At 39.9% G+C, this 19,043-nt stretch overlaps 2 protein-coding genes across 2 annotated transcripts; both read right to left on the bottom strand.

Moving 5' to 3' along the window:
- Window positions 1-4,591: 4,591 nt before the first annotated feature.
- LOC141770727 (olfactory receptor 52E8-like) lies at window positions 4,592-9,275 on the bottom strand. Its single transcript, XM_074640574.1, has 2 exons — window positions 9,191-9,275; window positions 4,592-6,078 (listed from the first exon to the last, which is right to left on the bottom strand). Exon 2 carries the CDS (start codon window positions 6,015-6,017, stop codon window positions 5,070-5,072), a length of 948 nt encoding a protein of 315 aa, XP_074496675.1. The 5' UTR covers window positions 6,018-6,078; window positions 9,191-9,275; the 3' UTR covers window positions 4,592-5,069.
- Window positions 9,276-11,302: 2,027 nt separating this feature from the next.
- On the bottom strand, window positions 11,303-16,237 carry LOC141770726 (olfactory receptor 52E8-like). The gene is made up of 2 exons (XM_074640573.1): window positions 16,153-16,237; window positions 11,303-12,358 (listed from the first exon to the last, which is right to left on the bottom strand). The coding sequence occupies exon 2, from the start codon at window positions 12,295-12,297 to the stop codon at window positions 11,350-11,352; it is 948 nt and encodes a 315-aa protein (XP_074496674.1). The 5' UTR covers window positions 12,298-12,358; window positions 16,153-16,237; the 3' UTR covers window positions 11,303-11,349.
- Window positions 16,238-19,043: the final 2,806 nt, after the last annotated feature.

The raw sequence follows: 19,043 nt of genomic DNA, 5'->3' as shown, positions 1-19,043 counted from the left end.
TGTTTCACCCCAGTGTTGACCTTGAAGGGCTCTGACTGGAGTCCTCCTGTGAGAACTCTGGCTTGCATCCCATCATGCAGTTGCTGCAGGATGGAAAGAAACTTGGGTGGTACCCCAAGTTTTGAGAGCTGTTTCCAGAGCAACTCACGGTTTATGGTGTCAAAGGCTTTGCTGAAGTCAGTGAGCTGAGGTCGATGAAGGCTATGTACAGGTCCTTGCGTTGTTCTCTGCTCTTCTCCAGCAGCTGCCGTAAAACAAAGATCATGTCAGTAGTGGATCTGGTCTTCCGAAAACCACATTGCGTTTCTGGGAGAGCACTTTCCGAAATGTACTCCACCAGCCTATTGAGCATGATCTTTGCCAGCACTTTCCCTGCGGTGGAGAGGAGAGAGATTCCGCGGCTGTTCCCACAGATGGCTCTGTCGCCCTTCTGTTTGTAGATGACCACAATGTTAGCGTCCTTCCAATCCTGAGGGACTATCTCAGACTTCCAGATGTTTATGATCAGGAGATGTAGGCGGTGTGTGAGGAGGAGCCCCCCATGTTTGAGGATCTCTGCTGGGATGCCATCAGGTCCTGCACTTTTGTTGTTCTTTAGGCTTTCAATGGCTTTATGAGTTTCAGAGAACTGTGGTGGAGTGTCAAGAGGGAGGATTGGTGGAAGGTCTGGGAGTTTATTGAGGATATGGAGATCAACGGGGTTTCTGTGGTTGAGGAGGGTCTCAAAATGATCCGCCCAGCGGCCAAGAATATCATGGCGGTCCTTGAGAAGAGTGTTCCCGTTTGCTGATCGGACAGGGGCGATGGTCTGCTTCCTGGGGCCATATATGGCTTTGATGGCATCATAGAAGCCCTGGGTGTTGTTGCAGTCTGCAAACTTTTGGATTTCTTGTGCCCTCTGCATCCACCATGCGTCTTCCATGGTCCGGAGCGCATGCTGGGTTGTAGCTCTTGCTTTGGCAAAAGTGGCTTTCAGAGTGGAGGATCCAGGGTTTGCCAGGAGAGCTATGTGGGCTGCATGCTTTGCTTTGAGAAGTGATTTTATTTCTGTGGAGTTGTTGTCAAACCAGTCCTGATGACGTTTCCTTGACAGGCCAAGTGCTTCCAAGGCTGCAGCGTGGATGGCTGTGCGCAGAGCTGACCAATCAGTGGGTTCCTCTGGAACTTGGTTGAGGTTTCTTGCAAGGAGTTGTCGGAGGTTGCCTATAGTGTCGGGGTTGTTGAGTGCTGTGCAGTTTAGTTTTCTGATTGGGGCGGTCTTTGGGCGACGTGGTTGAATACCCATACGGAGTTTGGATCTGACCATAAGGTGGTCAGTCCAGCATTCAGCCCCGCGCATGACGCGGGTGATGAGAACGTCCTGTCTGTCCTTTTGGCGGACGATGATGTAATCCAGGAGGTGCCAGTGTTTTGAGCGGGGGTGTTGCCAGGTGGTTTTAAGCCTGTTCTTCATCTGGAAGGTGGTGTTTGTAATGACCAGGCGATGTTCCGCGCAGAGGGAGAGGAGCCGTAGCCCGTTGCTATTCATTCAGTCCCTTCCACCTGGAGACCAGTCCCTCCCACCTGGAGACCAGTCCCTCCCACCTGAAGACCAGTCCCTCCCACCTGGAGACCAGTCCCTCCCAGCTGGAGATCAGTCCCTTCCACCTGGAGACCAGTCCCTCCCACCTGGAGACCAGTCCCTCCCACCTGAAGACCAGTCCCTCCCACCTGAAGACCAGTCCCTCCCACCTGGAGACCAGTCCCTCCCAGCTGGAGATCAGTCCCTTCCACCTGGAGACCAGTCCCTCCCACCTGGAGACCAGTCCCTCCCACCTGAAGACCAGTCCCTCCCACCTGGAGACCAGTCCCTCCCAGCTGGAGATCAGTCCCTTCCACCTGGAGACCAGTCCCTCCCACCTGGAGACCAGTCCCTCCCACCTGAAGACCAGTCCCTCCCACCTGGAGACCAGTCCCTCCCAGCTGGAGATCAGTCCCTCCCAGCTGGGTGATTAACAAACAGTGAGGTTCCTTACGGAGGACTGAAGATGCCAAAATAAAAAAAATTGAAAGAATAAATAAATAAATAACTCGATAAATAAAAATGTCATTAAATGCAGCAACATAAATATTTAAAATAGATGTAGCCATTAATTAATTAATAAAATATGACATTAATTTATATTTCCGTTTTAATTTGCTTCATTATTTTTTTATCTTTGTATTATTTCCCTCCTACCTGGGGATTATTTACTCTTCTGTTTAATTTTCCTTTTTGTTTATTTATTTATGTTTTTATTTATTAATTTTTAAATGTATTTTTTTATTTTTTTATTTACTTTTTATTTATGTATTTATTTATACATTATTTTTTAATTTATTTAATATTTATTTTTAAAAGTGTGTATTTATTTATTAATGCACAATTTTCCCTTATTTATTTCCCCAAACTTATGTATTTCTGTATTAATTTCTTTACACATTTCTGCCATTTAAAAAATATTTAAAATAACTGTAGCCATGAATTAATGATATTTCTGTTTTAATTTGCTTCTTCATTTATTTATCTTTGTATTAATTCCCTTATTTATTTACTCTTCTATTTAATTTTCCCCTTTGTTTATTTATGTATTTTTTTTTATTAATTTTTAAATGTATTTATTTATGTTTGCATTTATCTTTTATTTATGTATTTATTTTTATTTATTTTATATGTATTTATAAATGTGTGTATTTATTTATTTATTCATTTAATTATTAATGCATGACATTCCCTTTGCATTTCAGCTCTTATTTATTTCTGTATTCATTTCTTTAAACATTTCAGCCTCATTATGCAAATGAGGGGTCTGTCACTCAACATGTGTCATCATGGGGTCTATTATGTCACATTTTAACAATTAATTAATAGCTACTAGTTTTGCTACATTTAATGACATATTTATTTATTTATTTATTGTGTAAAAATGCAAGAATGGTATAAATGAATAAGAATATCAGTTTAAAATGTAAATATATTATGTTAATGCCAGCGTAAACTAGATTGTCGTTCTAGATATAAGATATAATAAATGGGGTTTATTTATTTATTATGGGGTTATAGCTGCTGATAGGGGTACAAAAGTATATTTATATATACATATATATGTATGTATATATATATATATATATATATGTATACACCTGCTTCATCAGTTCCACCGTCAGCAGCAACGATGCAGCTCGACGTAAACGTCTTGTTTTCTAACGTTAGTCTTTTATACTGATGACTGTTGTAAGTCAGAGTAGCTGAAATCCACCAGCTGATGAGGCCTAATGGCTAATGTTAGTACGACCGCCGAGTCAGCGCGCCTCGGCAACGGATACCGACACGCGGAGGCGCCTTTTAGCGACAGTATGCGACGCACCGGGCTTTCAACTAACTCAACTAACTAACCGTTAAGGGAAGGGTGGACAGGTCAAACAAACAGAAGACTTTCAACCAGGAGACGGCTGTTCGTGTCCCGTGTGAAACTAAAAGTAACGTTGACTTTTCACGTTAGTTGGTCACTAGTAGTCAGTGACGTTAACGTCAACCACGACCGTTTCCTAACCCCTAACTAAGTGGTTGTGTTGTCTAAACCTGACTTCCTGTGAAAACTGAAGTTTATTTTGAAAGGACACTGAGCATGTAACTAGCGTATATTTACACGCTGTCTCTGGTCCGTCCAAAAGTAACACAAGAGGGAAGGGGCTGAAATTAGCACCCGCCACCCGCTAAATGCGGGTAAATTGTTGGCAGTGTCATCAGGACATCCGCCACTTTGACAGGCAGGGAAAACGCTAGAGATGGAATAGAGAACCGCCGCTTTCCTGGCATCTCATGCGTCCGTGACTATCGATTGCTATTATTGATGCTTACCGACAGTTATGCTGCACAATGACGCATATACACGCTGTATCATGTTTCAGTTTGTTTTGGACTGTGAACAACTAACCTGTGTTTGAAATCAGCAGGAGGAGAGTTAGTATCGTTAGCTGTTAGCAGCCGTTAGCAGCACAGTCCTGACTGGATAAATAACGGAGCTACTAACGTTAAAGGAGGTGCCATTGAGTTATTATTATGAGGCGTTCAAAGTCGGCTCAGAAAAAGGACTATTGGGTGATGGTAAATTACAACGTTATCATGATATGTTCAAATGTAATCTCGTAAAATGTAGTTTTTGGAGAGAAACTTGAATAAATCCAGTTGTTCGAAGGAGATGTTTTCACATCAATATAAAATAGATATTAGAGAGAGAATTATGACCTGTTGAACTTCATAACAACTTTCCAAGTAATTTCAACACTGTAATTTATCGTGTATATAATGTTTTTTATGTTAAATATATTGAACATTGAATGACATCAAATCTAAAATGTTATTCCTTCATTTAGCGCAGAGATTTCTAAAGTGGCAGATAAAATTTCTGAGTGGCAGGAAGTGCGTCGGTCTCCGATGCCGAGGGGTGCCGACCAAGTGGCGGTATGTGACGAGTAGGGAGTGAGAAAAGGTTGGCGTGGGAGGAAATCACTTCACACGACAAGGAATCTTCCAGTTCTGAACTTTACTTAACAAAATAAAAGGAACTAGGGATGCACCGATACCACTTTATTCAGACCGAGTACAAGTACTTACATTTGGGTACTCTCCGATACCGAGTACCGATACGAGTACTTCTCTGTGCCAAAAGACCCTCGTTAACAGCCAGCTGGAGGGTGTGAGCAAAACCCCGTGGTGCAATGAAAGTGAGGGTCGGTGCGCGCCGGCTGAGGTGGGATCCCGGCCCCGCGGGGTCGGCTGCACCATCAGCCCATCTCGCCAGCCCCGTCGGGGAGGTGGAGCGTGAGCGCGTGCGATAGGACCTGAAAGATGCTGACAAGAGGCTAACGTCACATTGCTGTAAAGTGGTATCGTTGCCGTTTTGCAAGTACGAGTATATGAGCACAGTATCGGACCCGATACTGGTATCGGGTATCGGTGCATCCCTAAAAGGAACACCTCTGAGACACCATAGAAATGAGCTTCCATACAATGGAGACAGTTTATATCGGAGTTCTTTAATCGTTTTTTAAGAACGGGGCTCAGTCCGGACAAAGCGACCGCCCGTCAGTGTCTTCAGGATGTGCTGTCGGATCTCGGCGGTTCTGATGCCGTAGACGATCGGGTTGAAACAACTCGGGAACAACAGGTACATGGTGCTGATGAAGACCCGGACCGCGGCGGGAAGTCCGTTTCTGATCCGATACGAAAGGAAAGCGACGAGCGCGATGGTCAGGCTGACGGTGATGACCACGATGTGGGTGACGCAGGTGTGGAGCGCTTTGACGCCCGACTTGCCGGAACTCAGCACAGAGCTGAATATGACCACGTAGGAGGCGGCGATGAAGATGAAGTCGGCCACCGGGTTGAGGAATATAGTCAGTAACCCGACCAGGTTGTTGACGGCGGTGCTTCCACAGGCCAGCTGCACCAACGCCATGTGCTCACAGAAACAGTGGTTCATCACGTTAGTGGTGCAGAAGGGCAAAGATCCCGCCAGACTCACCACCAGTGAGACCATGAACACGTTTCTGATCAGAACTGGAACCACGAACTTGAGGAAGCTCGGTAAAGCCATGCGTTCGTGGTAGTAGAGAGGCGTGCAGATGGCGAAGTAGCGGTCCAGCGCCATCCACAGCAGCAGCGTGGACTGAAAAGCACCCACGAAATGAACGAAGTACATCTGAGTCAGGCAGCCGCTCAGAGAGATCCCCCTCCAGTCCAGCAGGAAGCTCAGCAGCATGTGGGGGACGAAGAACAACGGGAGGCTCAGGTCCACGCACGCCATGCCGGCGATGAGGACGCACATCGGAGAGTGGAGGCTCCTCTGTGAGACGATGACGTACAGCAGCAGGGAGTTGGCCAACAGCGACACCACGAACATGACAAAGAACGGGAGGAAGAGGACGGGCCTCAGCGCTCCCAGTTCACTGAAGCCGTCGAGGACGAAGTGTTTGTGCGAGGAGACGTTCTCCATCCTCTCTCCTCAGAAAACCTCCTCAGAAAACCTCCCAGTTCAGGGGTTTAGATGGATCAGCCTGAAAACAGAGACGAAGATTTGAAAAGTTAATTCACTTCTCCACAGTTTGTTTCTGTGAGGTGCGTTCTAGTCGCACAAAACCACGTTAGAAATGATTGTGCTACCTGCGATGACCCACACAGATACAACCCAGATATTAAAGCTGCAAGCAGCGTTGAATGGGCCCTCGCCCCTTTGCGCAGGTCAAAAACACAAAAGTTTTGCAATTTAGCATCGTGAAGGTGTTGAGATTCTGCTGCCCGACTTTGAGATGGATCTCTTGAATCCTCTAGGAGGAGTATCGTAAAGTTCCATACCTGTAAAGTGATAAAATGGCGTCTTCTCACACATGACCTATGACGTCACCGTTCGAGCAATAAAAAATTCCTTCGTTATTTAGCGTCACATTAGTTTGAGGGTTATACCACCCAAATTTAACGCGAATCCGATAACGTCTCTAGGAGGAGTTCGTAAAAGTATGCATAAAATACATGAAAAACACACAAAATTCAAGATGGCCGACTTCCGGGTGGGCGGAGCTAATGAAACCCAATGAGGAATATGTCTGAAATAATGAGCAGGATGTGTATAGGATCAACTTTGTCCAAACTATGGCCTTCCAGGCATTAGAGGGCGCTTTGGAGCTCGCTGGCGACGCTCGAGCCGGATCAATACAGAACTTTGCAATTCTCTCCAGTTCTGATGCGTATTTACATTTTCGTGAGTTTTTGTGCAACGTAAGGGCCTCAAAAATGTATCTCCCAGAGGAAAAATAATCTTTATAAAAAAATAGGTTTCCTGGCACTTCGTACCGGGGCCACCGTCGGGTCCGGGGACACTGTCTGGTCCGGGGACACTGTCTGGTCCGGGGACACCGCCGGGTCCGGGGACACCGTCTGGTCCGGGGACACCGCCGGGTCCGGGGACACCGCCGGGTCCGGGGACACCGCCGGGTCCCTGGTACGAAGTGCTAATTAACAAAAGAGCAGTGCGCCGATTTATTAACAAGGATGAAGAACTAAATCCAAGTTATTTGTGAACGAGACGACGGAGTGGGAGACCTCAGTGAAGCATTGATTCTTACAGTAACACAATATATTGAATCGTAACGCCGGTATCATGATACGTATCGTATCAACAGACCCTTTTAGTGTCGACGTCATGACGATGACAACATGATTTAATAATTATATTCGGCTCTTTCCCAGGAAAAGAATCCAAAGTGAATAGATCTGCTTTATTTCCATGTGTGCTGATAAATAGATAATAATAAGTGAACAGCACACAGCCGCTCCTCAGCCTCACGGCCCTATTTTAACCATTAGATGATATTTAAGCATATAATTATTAAATCATGTTTATAATAAAGTAATGTTTGGTAAATGTTGAGGTAAATGTTGAGGTAAATATTGAGGTAAATATTGGCAATAATTCCAAAGACATATCAAACAGGTAACTTGCTAATTATCACCTGATTACCATGCGGACCTGTAAAATGAAGTGTTACCATAATGTTTATAATAAAGTATATAAATGATATAATAAAGCAGTAGAATGGAGGCCTAATTATAATCTATTAAACTGGTAGAATTACATAAAATACATAACCAGCTAATTATCACTGCTTATTGGGAAATAAAATATAATTCTACAATTATTTGGATGTAATTTCCAAGAGATCTCAAAGAAGTTATAAACTAATTATTATTATTATTATTATTATTATTATTATTTACTCACCAGTAAACAGTTTGTAATCATGTTTATTAATTAACTTTGATTTACTGTCCTGGTGATGTGTTAAAGAAACTACCAGAGATTTATTACCTGCTTTGGGAAATAACAGAATATAATTATTATATAATGTTTATAATAAAGTAATGTTTAATAAATGTTGAGGTAAATATTGGGGTAATTTGGCAGTAAATACAAAGAAATTACAAACAGGTTACTTACTAATTATCACCTGATTACCAGGAGATGTGCCGACCTGTAAGATGAGGTGTTTCTGGCTTTTGTTTGACTCAGATTACAGGAGTAAAAAAAACAACAACCGGAAAGTGAAAACTGTGATCAACAGGTCTTTAAAGGAGGACTATACCAGAAATACAACACTAACAATTAACAGTACGAATGTCTGCATCATGGACACAAAATAATAATATCAGCAACATGAATTATTATAGCAGAGAAACAGGAAACACTTCATTTTACAGCTCCGAACATTTCAGCGTAATCAGGTGATAATTAGTAAGTTACCTGTTTGAGATTTCTTTGGAATTACTGCCAAATTATCCCAATATTTACCTCAACATTAATCAAAAATTACCTCAATATTTACCTCAACATGTATCAAACATTACCCCAATATTTACCTCAACATTAATCAAATATTACCCCAATATTTACCTCAACATTAATCAAAAATTACCCCAATATTTACCTCAACATTAATCAAACATTACCTCAATATTTACCTGAACATGTATCAAACATTACCCCAATATTTACCTCAACATGTATCAAACATTACCTCAATATTTACCTCAACATGTATCAAACATTACCCCAATATTTACCTCAACATGTATCAAACATTACCTCAATATTTACCTCATCATTTATCTAAAATTATAATAGTGGATTATAATTATTAAATCATGTTTATAATGAAGTCAGTTTAGATAAACGTTGAGGTTAATATTGGGGTAATTTGGCAGTAACTCCAAACAGGTTACTTGCTGATTATCACCTGATTACCGTGAGATGCGCCGACCTGTGAGATGAAGAATTACCTAGAAACCTCTCAGAGAGCAGCGGTGGCTCACCTCTCCTCAGAGCTTCACATTGAAGACAAACCTGAAATCAACCAACAACTAATGGAGCCAATAATAATAATAATAATAATAATAATAATAATAATAATAATAATAATAATAATAATTCAACTTGTTCCCTGGTTTTAGGAGTTTCCAGAGACGTACAGATAAAAGAGTACGAGACGTCCCTTTAACACACAAACAAGAATAAAGATATATGATGATATTTTAGAAAGAGTCTGAACCGAGCTGATATGAGGAGCTGCTGACAGTTTTCATATCACAGTTATTATAAATCAGCAGCTTGTTTACTTGTTCTCGTTGTTCTCAGGGTGATGATGTCATCTCTCCTCCGTCCATCCCTTCATCCAGCTGTCCCCGCCGGACGCTGACTCAGCACTTTTATACCCTTCGTCTGACGCTGCCATTGGCTGCAGAGACAAAGTCCAACACCTCGTCACGCTGTCGCAGCGACGGAGGGAAGATCCCAGCGGAGACTACTACGTCTTTAGGTTTAGACAATAAAACTACAACTTCTTTAGGTTTAGGCAACGAAACTACAACTTCTTTAGGTTTAGATAACAAAACTATAACTTCTTTAGGTTTAGACAACAAAACACAACTTCTTTAGGTTTAGACAACAAATCTACGACTTCTTTAGGTTTAGACAACAAAACTACAACTTCTTTAGGTTTAGGCAAAGAAACTACAACTTCTTTAGGTTTAGACAACAAAACTATAACTTCTTTAGGTTTAGACAACAAAACACAACTTCTTTAGGTTTAGACAACGAAACTTCAACTTCTTTAGGTTTAGGCAACAAAACTACAACTTCTTTGGGTTTAGACAACAAATCTACGACTTCTTTAGGTTTAGACAATAAAACTACAACTTCTTTAGGTTTAGACAACAAAACTACTACGTCTTTAGGTTTAGGCAACAAAACTACAATTTCTTTAGGTTTAGGCAACGAAACTACAACTTCTTTAGGTTTAGACAATAACACTACAACTTCTTTAGGTTCAAGCAACAAATCTACGACTTCTTTAGGTTTAGACAATAAAACTACAACTTCTTTAGGTTTAGACAACAAAACTACTACGTCTTTAGGTTTAGGCAACAAAACTACAATTTCTTTAGGTTTAGGCAACGAAACTACAACTTCTTTAGGTTTAGACAATAACACTACAACTTCTTTAGGTTCAAGCAACAAAACTACAACTTCTTTAGGTTTAGGCAACAAAACTACTATGACTTTAGGTTTAGGCAACAAAACTACAACTTCTTTAGGTTTAGACAACAAAACTAAAAGTTCTTTAGGTTTAGGCAACAAAAGTACGACTTCTTTAGGTTTAGACAATAACACTACAACTTCTTTAGGTTCAAGCAACAAAACTACAACTTCTTTAGGTTTAGGCAACAAAACTACTACGACTTTAGGTTTAGGCAACAAAACTAAAAGTTCTTTAGGTTTAGACAACAAAACTAAAAGTTCTTTAGGTTTAGGCAACAAAAGTACGACTTCTTTAGGTTTAGGCAACAAAACTACAACTTCTTTAGGTTTAGGCAACAAAACTTAAACTTCGTTAGGTTTAGGCAACAAAACTACAACTTCTTTAGGTTTAGACAACAAAACTACTACGTCTTTAGGTTTAGGCAACGAAACTACAACTTCTTTAGGTTTCGACAACAAAACTACTACTTCTTTAGGTTTCGGCAACAAAACTACAACTTCTTTAGGTTTAGACAACAAAACTACAACTTCGTTAGGTGTAGGCAACAAAACTACAACTTCTTTAGGTTTCGGCAACAAAACTACTACTTCATTAGGTTTAGGCAATAAAACTTGTTACTAATATTAGGCCTGTCATTGACAATGCACAATTGTTTTCTCACAGACATTTTATTTAACCACAATATAGTGAGTGATAACACATTCAATTCATTGAAACACTTGCTGTCACAAGTTGTATCGTCAAAACTAGAAAGATTCAAGCTAAAGTCCCTGGGTAGCCACGTTAGTCGACTAACTACACTACTAATGACATACTCACATTAAATATCTTTAAAAAGTCAGCTAACATTCGTTACTTAGCTAGCTGGCCGAGGTAACGTCAATAATTTCATTTAAATGCAGCTAGCTTCAAGCTAATGATATAAGGCTACAACCTCATCAAGATTTCCTCCGCGGTTATTCTATTAAACTTACCGTGTTCAATGTAACTTAATGTTACGTTGGGAATGGTTCGGCGCAGCTAACGTTAAGCTAGATCAGTGACGTTACGGTTGCAGAGTGACTTGGTATGTCTAACGTTTGGGTTGCAACGAATGCACAAACTCTTAACTCGCCAACACTCCAAAGGTTCCTCCAAGAACCCCGCCAGCATGCAGGGTTCACCAGAGTTCCCCAGAGTTCCCCAGAATTCCCCAGAGTTCCTCGAGGCTCTCCTAATTCTAAGAGTGTCGTTTTTTTAAGAGTAATTCACAGTTCGGACAAAGCGACCGCACCTCAGCGTCTTCAGGATGTGCTGTCGGATCTCGGCGGTTCTGATGCCGTAGACAATCGGGTTGAAACAGCTCGGAAAGAGCAGATACATGATGCTGAAGAAAACCCGCCCGGCGACGGGAAATCCGTTTCTGATCCGATACGACAGGAAAACGATGAGCGCGATGGTCAGGTGGACGGTGATGACCACGATGTGGGTGACGCAGGTGTGGAGCGCTTTGACAGCCGACTTGCCAGAACTCAGCACAGAGCTGAATATGATCACGTAGGAGGCGGCGATGAAGATGAAGTCGGCTACAGAAATGAGGAACACCGAGATCAGCCCTACTAGACTGTTGACGGCGGTGCTTCCGCAGGCCAGCTGCACCAACGCCATGTGCTCACAGAAACAGTGGTTCATCACGTTAGCGGCGCAGAAGGGCAAAGATCCCGCCAGACTCACCACCAGTGAGACCATGAACACGTTTCTGATCAGAGCTGGAACCACGAACTTGAGGAAGCTCGGTAAAGCCATGCGTTCGTGGTAGTAGAGAGGCGTGCAGATGGCGAAGTAGCGGTCCAGCGCCATCCACAGCAGCAGCGTGGCCTGAAAAGCTCCCAACAAGTGAACGAAGTACATCTGAGTCAGGCAGCCGCTCAGAGAGATCCCCCTCCAGTCCAGCAGGAAGCTCAGCAGCATGTGGGGGACGAAGAACAGCGGGAGGCTCAGGTCCACGCACGCCATGCCGGCGATGAGGACGCACATCGGAGAGTGGAGGCTCCTCTGTGAGACGATGACGTACAGCAGAAGGGAGTTGGCCAACAGCGACACCACGAACATGACGAAGAACGGGAGGAAGAGGACGGGCCTCAGCGCTCCCAGTTCACTGAAGCCGTCGAGGACGAAGTGTTTGTGCGAGGAGACGTTCTCCATCCTCTCTCCTCAGAAAACCTCCTCAGAAAACCTCCCAGTTCAGGGGTTTAGATGGATCAGCCTGAAAACAGAGACGAAGATTTGAAAAGTTAATTCACTTCTCCACAGTTTGTTTCTGTGAGGTGCGTTCTAGTCGCACAAAACCACGTTAGAAATGATTGTGCTACCTGCGATGACCCACACAGATACAACCCAGATATTAAAGCTGCAAGCAGCGTTGAATGGGCCCTCGCCCCTTTGCGCAGGTCAAAAACACAAAAGCTTTGCAATTTAGCATCGTGAAGGTGTTGAGATTCTGCTGCACGACTTTGAGATGGATCTCTTGAATCCTCTAGGAGGAGTATCGTAAAGTTCCATACCTGTAAAGTGATAAAATGGCGTCTTCTCACACATGACCTATGACGTCACCGTTCGAGCAATAAAAAATTCCTTCGTTATTTAGCGTCACATTAGTTTGAGGGTTATACCACCCAAATTTAACGCGAATCCGATAAAGTCTCTAGGAGGAGTTCGTAAAAGTATGCATAAAATACATGAAAAACACACAAAATTCAAGATGGCCGACTTCCGGGTGGGCGGAGCTAATGAAACCCAATGAGGAATATGTCTGAAATAATGAGCAGGATGTGTATAGGATCAACTTTGTCCAAACTATGGCCTTCCAGGCATTAGAGGGCGCTTTGGAGCTCGCTGGCGACGCTCGAGCCGGATCAATACAGAACTTTGCAATTCTCTCCAGTTCTGATGCGTATTTACATTTTCGTGAGTTTTTGTGCAACGTAAGGGCCTCAAAAATGTATCTCCCAGAGGAAAAATAATCTTTATAAAAAAATAGGTTTCCTGGCACTTCGTACCGGGGCCACCGTCGGGTCCGGGGACACTGTCTGGTCCGGGGACACTGTCTGGTCCGGGGACACCGCCGGGTCCGGGGACACCGTCTGGTCCGGGGACACCGCCGGGTCCGGGGACACCGCCGGGTCCGGGGACACCGCCGGGTCCCTGGTACGAAGTGCTCGGGTCCTAATTAACAAAAGAGCAGTGCGCCGATTTATTAACAAGGATGAAGAACTAAATCCAAGTTATTTGTGAACGAGACGACGGAGTGGGAGACCTCAGTGAAGCATTGATTCTTACAGTAACACAATATATTGAATCGTAACGCCGGTATCATGATACGTATCGTATCAACAGACCCTTTTAGTGTCGACGTCATGACGATGACAACATGATTTAATAATTATATTCGGCTCTTTCCCAGGAAAAGAATCCAAAGTGAATAGATCTGCTTTATTTCCATGTGTGCTGATAAATAGATAATAATAAGTGAACAGCACACAGCCGCTCCTCAGCCTCACGGCCCTATTTTAACCATTAGATGATATTTAAGCATATAATTATTAAATCATGTTTATAATAAAGTAATGTTTGGTAAATGTTGAGGTAAATGTTGAGGTAAATATTGGCAATAATTCCAAAGACATATCAAACAGGTAACTTGCTAATTATCACCTGATTACCATGCGGACCTGTAAAATGAAGTGTTACCATAATGTTTATAATAAAGTATATAAATGATATAATAAAGCAGTAGAATGGAGGCCTAATTATAATCTATTAAACTGGTAGAATTACATAAAATACATAACCAGCTAATTATCACTGCTTATTGGGAAATAAAATATAATTCTACAATTATTTGGATGTAATTTCCAAGAGATCTCAAAGAAGTTATAAACTAATTATTATTATTATTATTATTATTATTATTTACTCACCAGTAAACAGTTTGTAATCATGTTTATTAATTAACTTTGATTTACTGTCCTGGTGATGTGTTAAAGAAACTACCAGAGATTTATTACCTGCTTTGGGAAATAACAGAATATAATTATTATATAATGTTTATAATAAAGTAATGTTTAATAAATGTTGAGGTAAATATTGGGGTAATTTGGCAGTAAATACAAAGAAATTACAAACAGGTTACTTACTAATTATCACCTGATTACCAGGAGATGTGCCGACCTGTAAGATGAGGTGTTTCTGGCTTTTGTTTGACTCAGATTACAGGAGTAAAAAAAACAAACACCGGAAAGTGAAAACTGTGATCAACAGGTCTTTAAAGGAGGACTATACCAGAAATACAACACTAACAATTAACAGTACGAATGTCTGCATCATGGACACAAAATAATAATATCAGCAACATGAATTATTATAGCAGAGAAACAGGAAACACTTCATTTTACAGCTCCGAACATTTCAGCGTAATCAGGTGATAATTAGTAAGTTACCTGTTTGAGATTTCTTTGGAATTACTGCCAAATTATCCCAATATTTACCTCAACATTAATCAAATATTACCTCAATATTTACCTCAACATTAATCAAAAATTACCTCAATATTTACCTCAACATGTATCAAACATTACCCCAATATTTACCTCAACATTAATCAAATATTACCTCAATATTTACCTAAACATGTATCAAACATTACCTCAATATTTACCTCAACATGTATCAAACATTACCCCAATATTTACCTCAACATGTATCAAACATTACCCCAATATTTACCTCAACATGTATCAAACATTACCTCAATATTTACCTAAACATGTATCAAACATTACCTCAATATTTACCTCAACATGTATCAAACATTACCCCAATATTTACCTCAACATGTATCAAACATTACCTCAATATTTACCTCAACATGTATCAAACATTACCCCAATATTTACCTCAACATGTATCAAACATTACCCCAATATTTACCTCAACATGTATCAAACATTACCCCAATATTTACCTCAACATGTATCAAATATTACCCCAATATTTACCTCAACATGTATCAAACATTACCCCAATATTTACCTCAACATGTATCAAACATTACCTCAATATTTACCTCAACATGTATCAAACATTACCCCAATATTTACCTCAACATGTATCAAACATTACCTCAATATTTACCTCAACATGTATCAAACATTACCCCAATATTTACCTCAACATGTATCAAACATTACCCCAATATTTACCTCAACATGTATCAAACATTACCCCAATATTTACCTCAACATGTATCAAATATTACCCCAATATTTACCTCAACATGTATCAAACATTACCCCAATATTTACCTCAACATGTATCAAACATTACCCCAATATTTACCTCAACATGTATCAAACATTACCCCAATATTTACCTCAACATGTATCAAACATTACCCCAATATTTACCTCAACATGTATCAAACATTACCCCAATATTTACCTCAACATGTATTAAACATTACCTCAATATTTACCTCATCATTTATCTAAAATTATAATAGTGGATTATAATTATTAAATCATGTTTATAATGAAGTCAGTTTAGATAAACGTTGAGGTTAATATTGGGGTAATTTGGCAGTAACTCCAAACAGGTTACTTGCTGATTATCACCTGATTACCGTGAGATGCGCCGACCTGTGAGATGAAGAGTTACCTAGAAACCTCTCAGAGAGCAGCGGTGGCTCACCTCTCCTCAGAGCTTCACATTGAAGACAAACCTGAAATCAACCAACAACTAATGGAGCCAATAATAATAATAATAATAATAATAATAATAATAATAATAATAATAATAATAATAATAATAATAATTCAACTTGTTCCCTGGTTTTAGGAGTTTCCAGAGACGTACAGATAAAAGAGTACGAGACGTCCCTTTAACACACAAACAAGAATAAAGATATATGATGATATTTTAGAAAGAGTCTGAACCGAGCTGATATGAGGAGCTGCTGACAGTTTTCATATCACAGTTATTATAAATCAGCAGCTTGTTTACTTGTTCTCGTTGTTCTCAGGGTGATGATGTCATCTCTCCTCCGTCCATCCCTTCATCCAGCTGTCCCCGCCGGACGCTGACTCAGCACTTTTATACCCTTCGTCTGACGCTGCCATTGGCTGCAGAGACAAAGTCCAACACCTCGTCACGCTGTCGCAGCGACGGAGGGAAGATCCCAGCGGAGACTACTACGTCTTTAGGTTTAGACAATAAAACTACAACTTCTTTAGGTTTAGGCAACGAAACTACAACTTCTTTAGGTTTAGATAACAAAACTATAACTTCTTTAGGTTTAGACAACAAAACACAACTTCTTTAGGTTTAGACAACAAATCTACGACTTCTTTAGGTTTAGACAACAAAACTACAACTTCTTTAGGTTTAGGCAAAGAAACTACAACTTCTTTAGGTTTAGACAACAAAACTATAACTTCTTTAAGTTTAGACAACAAAACACAACTTCTTTAGGTTTAGACAACGAAACTACAACTTCTTTAGGTTTAGGCAACAAAACTACAACTTCTTTGGGTTTAGACAACAAATCTACGACTTCTTTAGGTTTAGACAATAAAACTACAACTTCTTTAGGTTTAGACAACAAAACTACTACGTCTTTAGGTTTAGGCAACAAAACTACAATTTCTTTAGGTTTAGGCAACGAAACTACAACTTCTTTAGGTTTAGACAATAACACTACAACTTCTTTAGGTTCAAGCAACAAAACTACAACTTCTTTAGGTTTAGGCAACAAAACTACTACGACTTTAGGTTTAGGCAACAAAACTACAATTTCTTTAGGTTTAGGCAACGAAACTACAACTTCTTTTGGTTTAGGCAATAAAACTACAACTTCTTTAGGTTTAGGCAACAAAACTACTACATCTTTAGGTTTAGGCAACAAAACTACAATTTCTTTAGGTTTAGGCAACGAAACTACAACTTCTTTCGGTTTAGACAATAACACTACAACTTCTTTAGGTTTAGGCAATGAAACTACAACTTCTTATGTTTAATCAACAAAACTACAACTTCTTTCGGTTTAGACAATAACACTACAACTTCTTTAGGTTTAGGCAATAAAACTACAACTTTTTTAGGTTTCGGCGACAAAACTACAACTTCTTTAGGTTTAGACAACAAAACTGCAACTTCGTTAGGTTTAGGCAACAAAACTACAACTTTTTAGGTTTAGACAACAAATCTACGACTTCTTTAGGTTTAGACAATAAAACTACAACTTCTTTAGGTTTAGACAACAAAACTACAACTTCTTTAGGTCAATGCGACAAAACTACAACTTCTTTAGGTTTAGGCAACAAAACTAAAACTTCTTTAGGTTTAGACAACAAAACTGCAACTTCTTTAGGTTTAGGCAATAAAACTACAACTTTTTTAGGTTTCGGCGACAAAACTACAACTTCTTTAGGTTTAGACAACAAAACTGCAACTTCGTTAGGTTTAGGCAACAAAACTACAACTTTTTAGGTTTAGACAACAAATCTACGACTTCTTTAGGTTTAGACAATAAAACTACAACTTCTTTAGGTTTAGACAACAAAACTACAACTTCTTTAGGTCAATGCGACAAAACTACAACTTCTTTAGGTTTAGGCAACAAAACTAAAACTTCTTTAGGTTTAGACAACAAAACTACAATTTCTTTAGGTTTCGGCGACAAAACTACAACTTCTTTAGGTTTAGACAACAAAACTGCAACTTCGTTAGGTTTAGGCAACAAAACTACAACTTTTTAGGTTTAGACAACAAATCTACGACTTCTTTAGGTTTAGACAATAAAACTACAACTTCTTTAGGTTTAGACAACAAAACTACAACTTCTTTAGGTCAATGCGACAAAACTACAACTTCTTTAGGTTTAGGCAACAAAACTAAAACTTCTTTAGGTTTAGACAACAAAACTACAATTTCTTTAGGTTTAGGCAACGAAACTACAACTTCTTTAGGTTTAGACAATAACACTACAACTTCTTTAGGTTCAAGCAACAAAACTACAACTTCTTTAGGTTTAGGCAACAAAACTACTACGACTTTAGGTTTAGGCAACAAAACTACAATTTCTTTAGGTTTAGGCAACGAAACTACAACTTCTTTTGGTTTAGGCAATAAAACTACAACTTCTTTAGGTTTAGGCAACAAAACTACTACATCTTTAGGTTTAGGCAACAAAACTACAATTTCTTTAGGTTTAGGCAACGAAACTACAACTTCTTTCGGTTTAGACAATAACACTACAACTTCTTTAGGTTTAGGCAATGAAACTACAACTTCTTATGTTTAATCAACAAAACTACAACTTCTTTAGGTTTAAACAACAAAACTGCAACTTCTTTAGGTTTAGGCAATAAAACTACAACTTTTTTAGGTTTCGGCGACAAAACTACAACTTCTTTAGGTTTAGACAACAAAACTGCAACTTCGTTAGGTTTAGGCAACAAAACTACAACTTTTTAGGTTTAGACAACAAATCTACGACTTCTTTAGGTTTAGACAATAAAACTACAACTTCTTTAGGTTTAGACAACAAAACTACAACTTCTTTAGGTCAATGCGACAAAACTACAACTTCTTTAGGTTTAGGCAACAAAACTAAAACTTCTTTAGGTTTAGACAACAAAACTACGACTTCTTTAGGTTTAGGCAACGAAACTACAACTTCTTTAGGTTTAGAATCAGAATCAGAATCAGAATCAGAAAGGTGTTTATTGCCAGGTGTAAGGGGTATACACGAGGAATTTTCTTTGGCTTATTGGTGCGAGGCAAACAGTATAATAACAAAGAATAGATAAACGTTAGAATAAAATAAGAATAAAAAATTTACAATTTACAAAATAAGCTATAAAATAAACATGGTATAAACAGATAGTGCAAAT

Source organism: Sebastes fasciatus, chromosome 7, assembly GCF_043250625.1.
Source record: "Sebastes fasciatus isolate fSebFas1 chromosome 7, fSebFas1.pri, whole genome shotgun sequence".
Taxonomy (NCBI): Eukaryota; Metazoa; Chordata; class Actinopteri; order Perciformes; family Sebastidae; genus Sebastes; species Sebastes fasciatus.
This window is presented reverse-complemented; position numbering and strand designations above follow the sequence as displayed.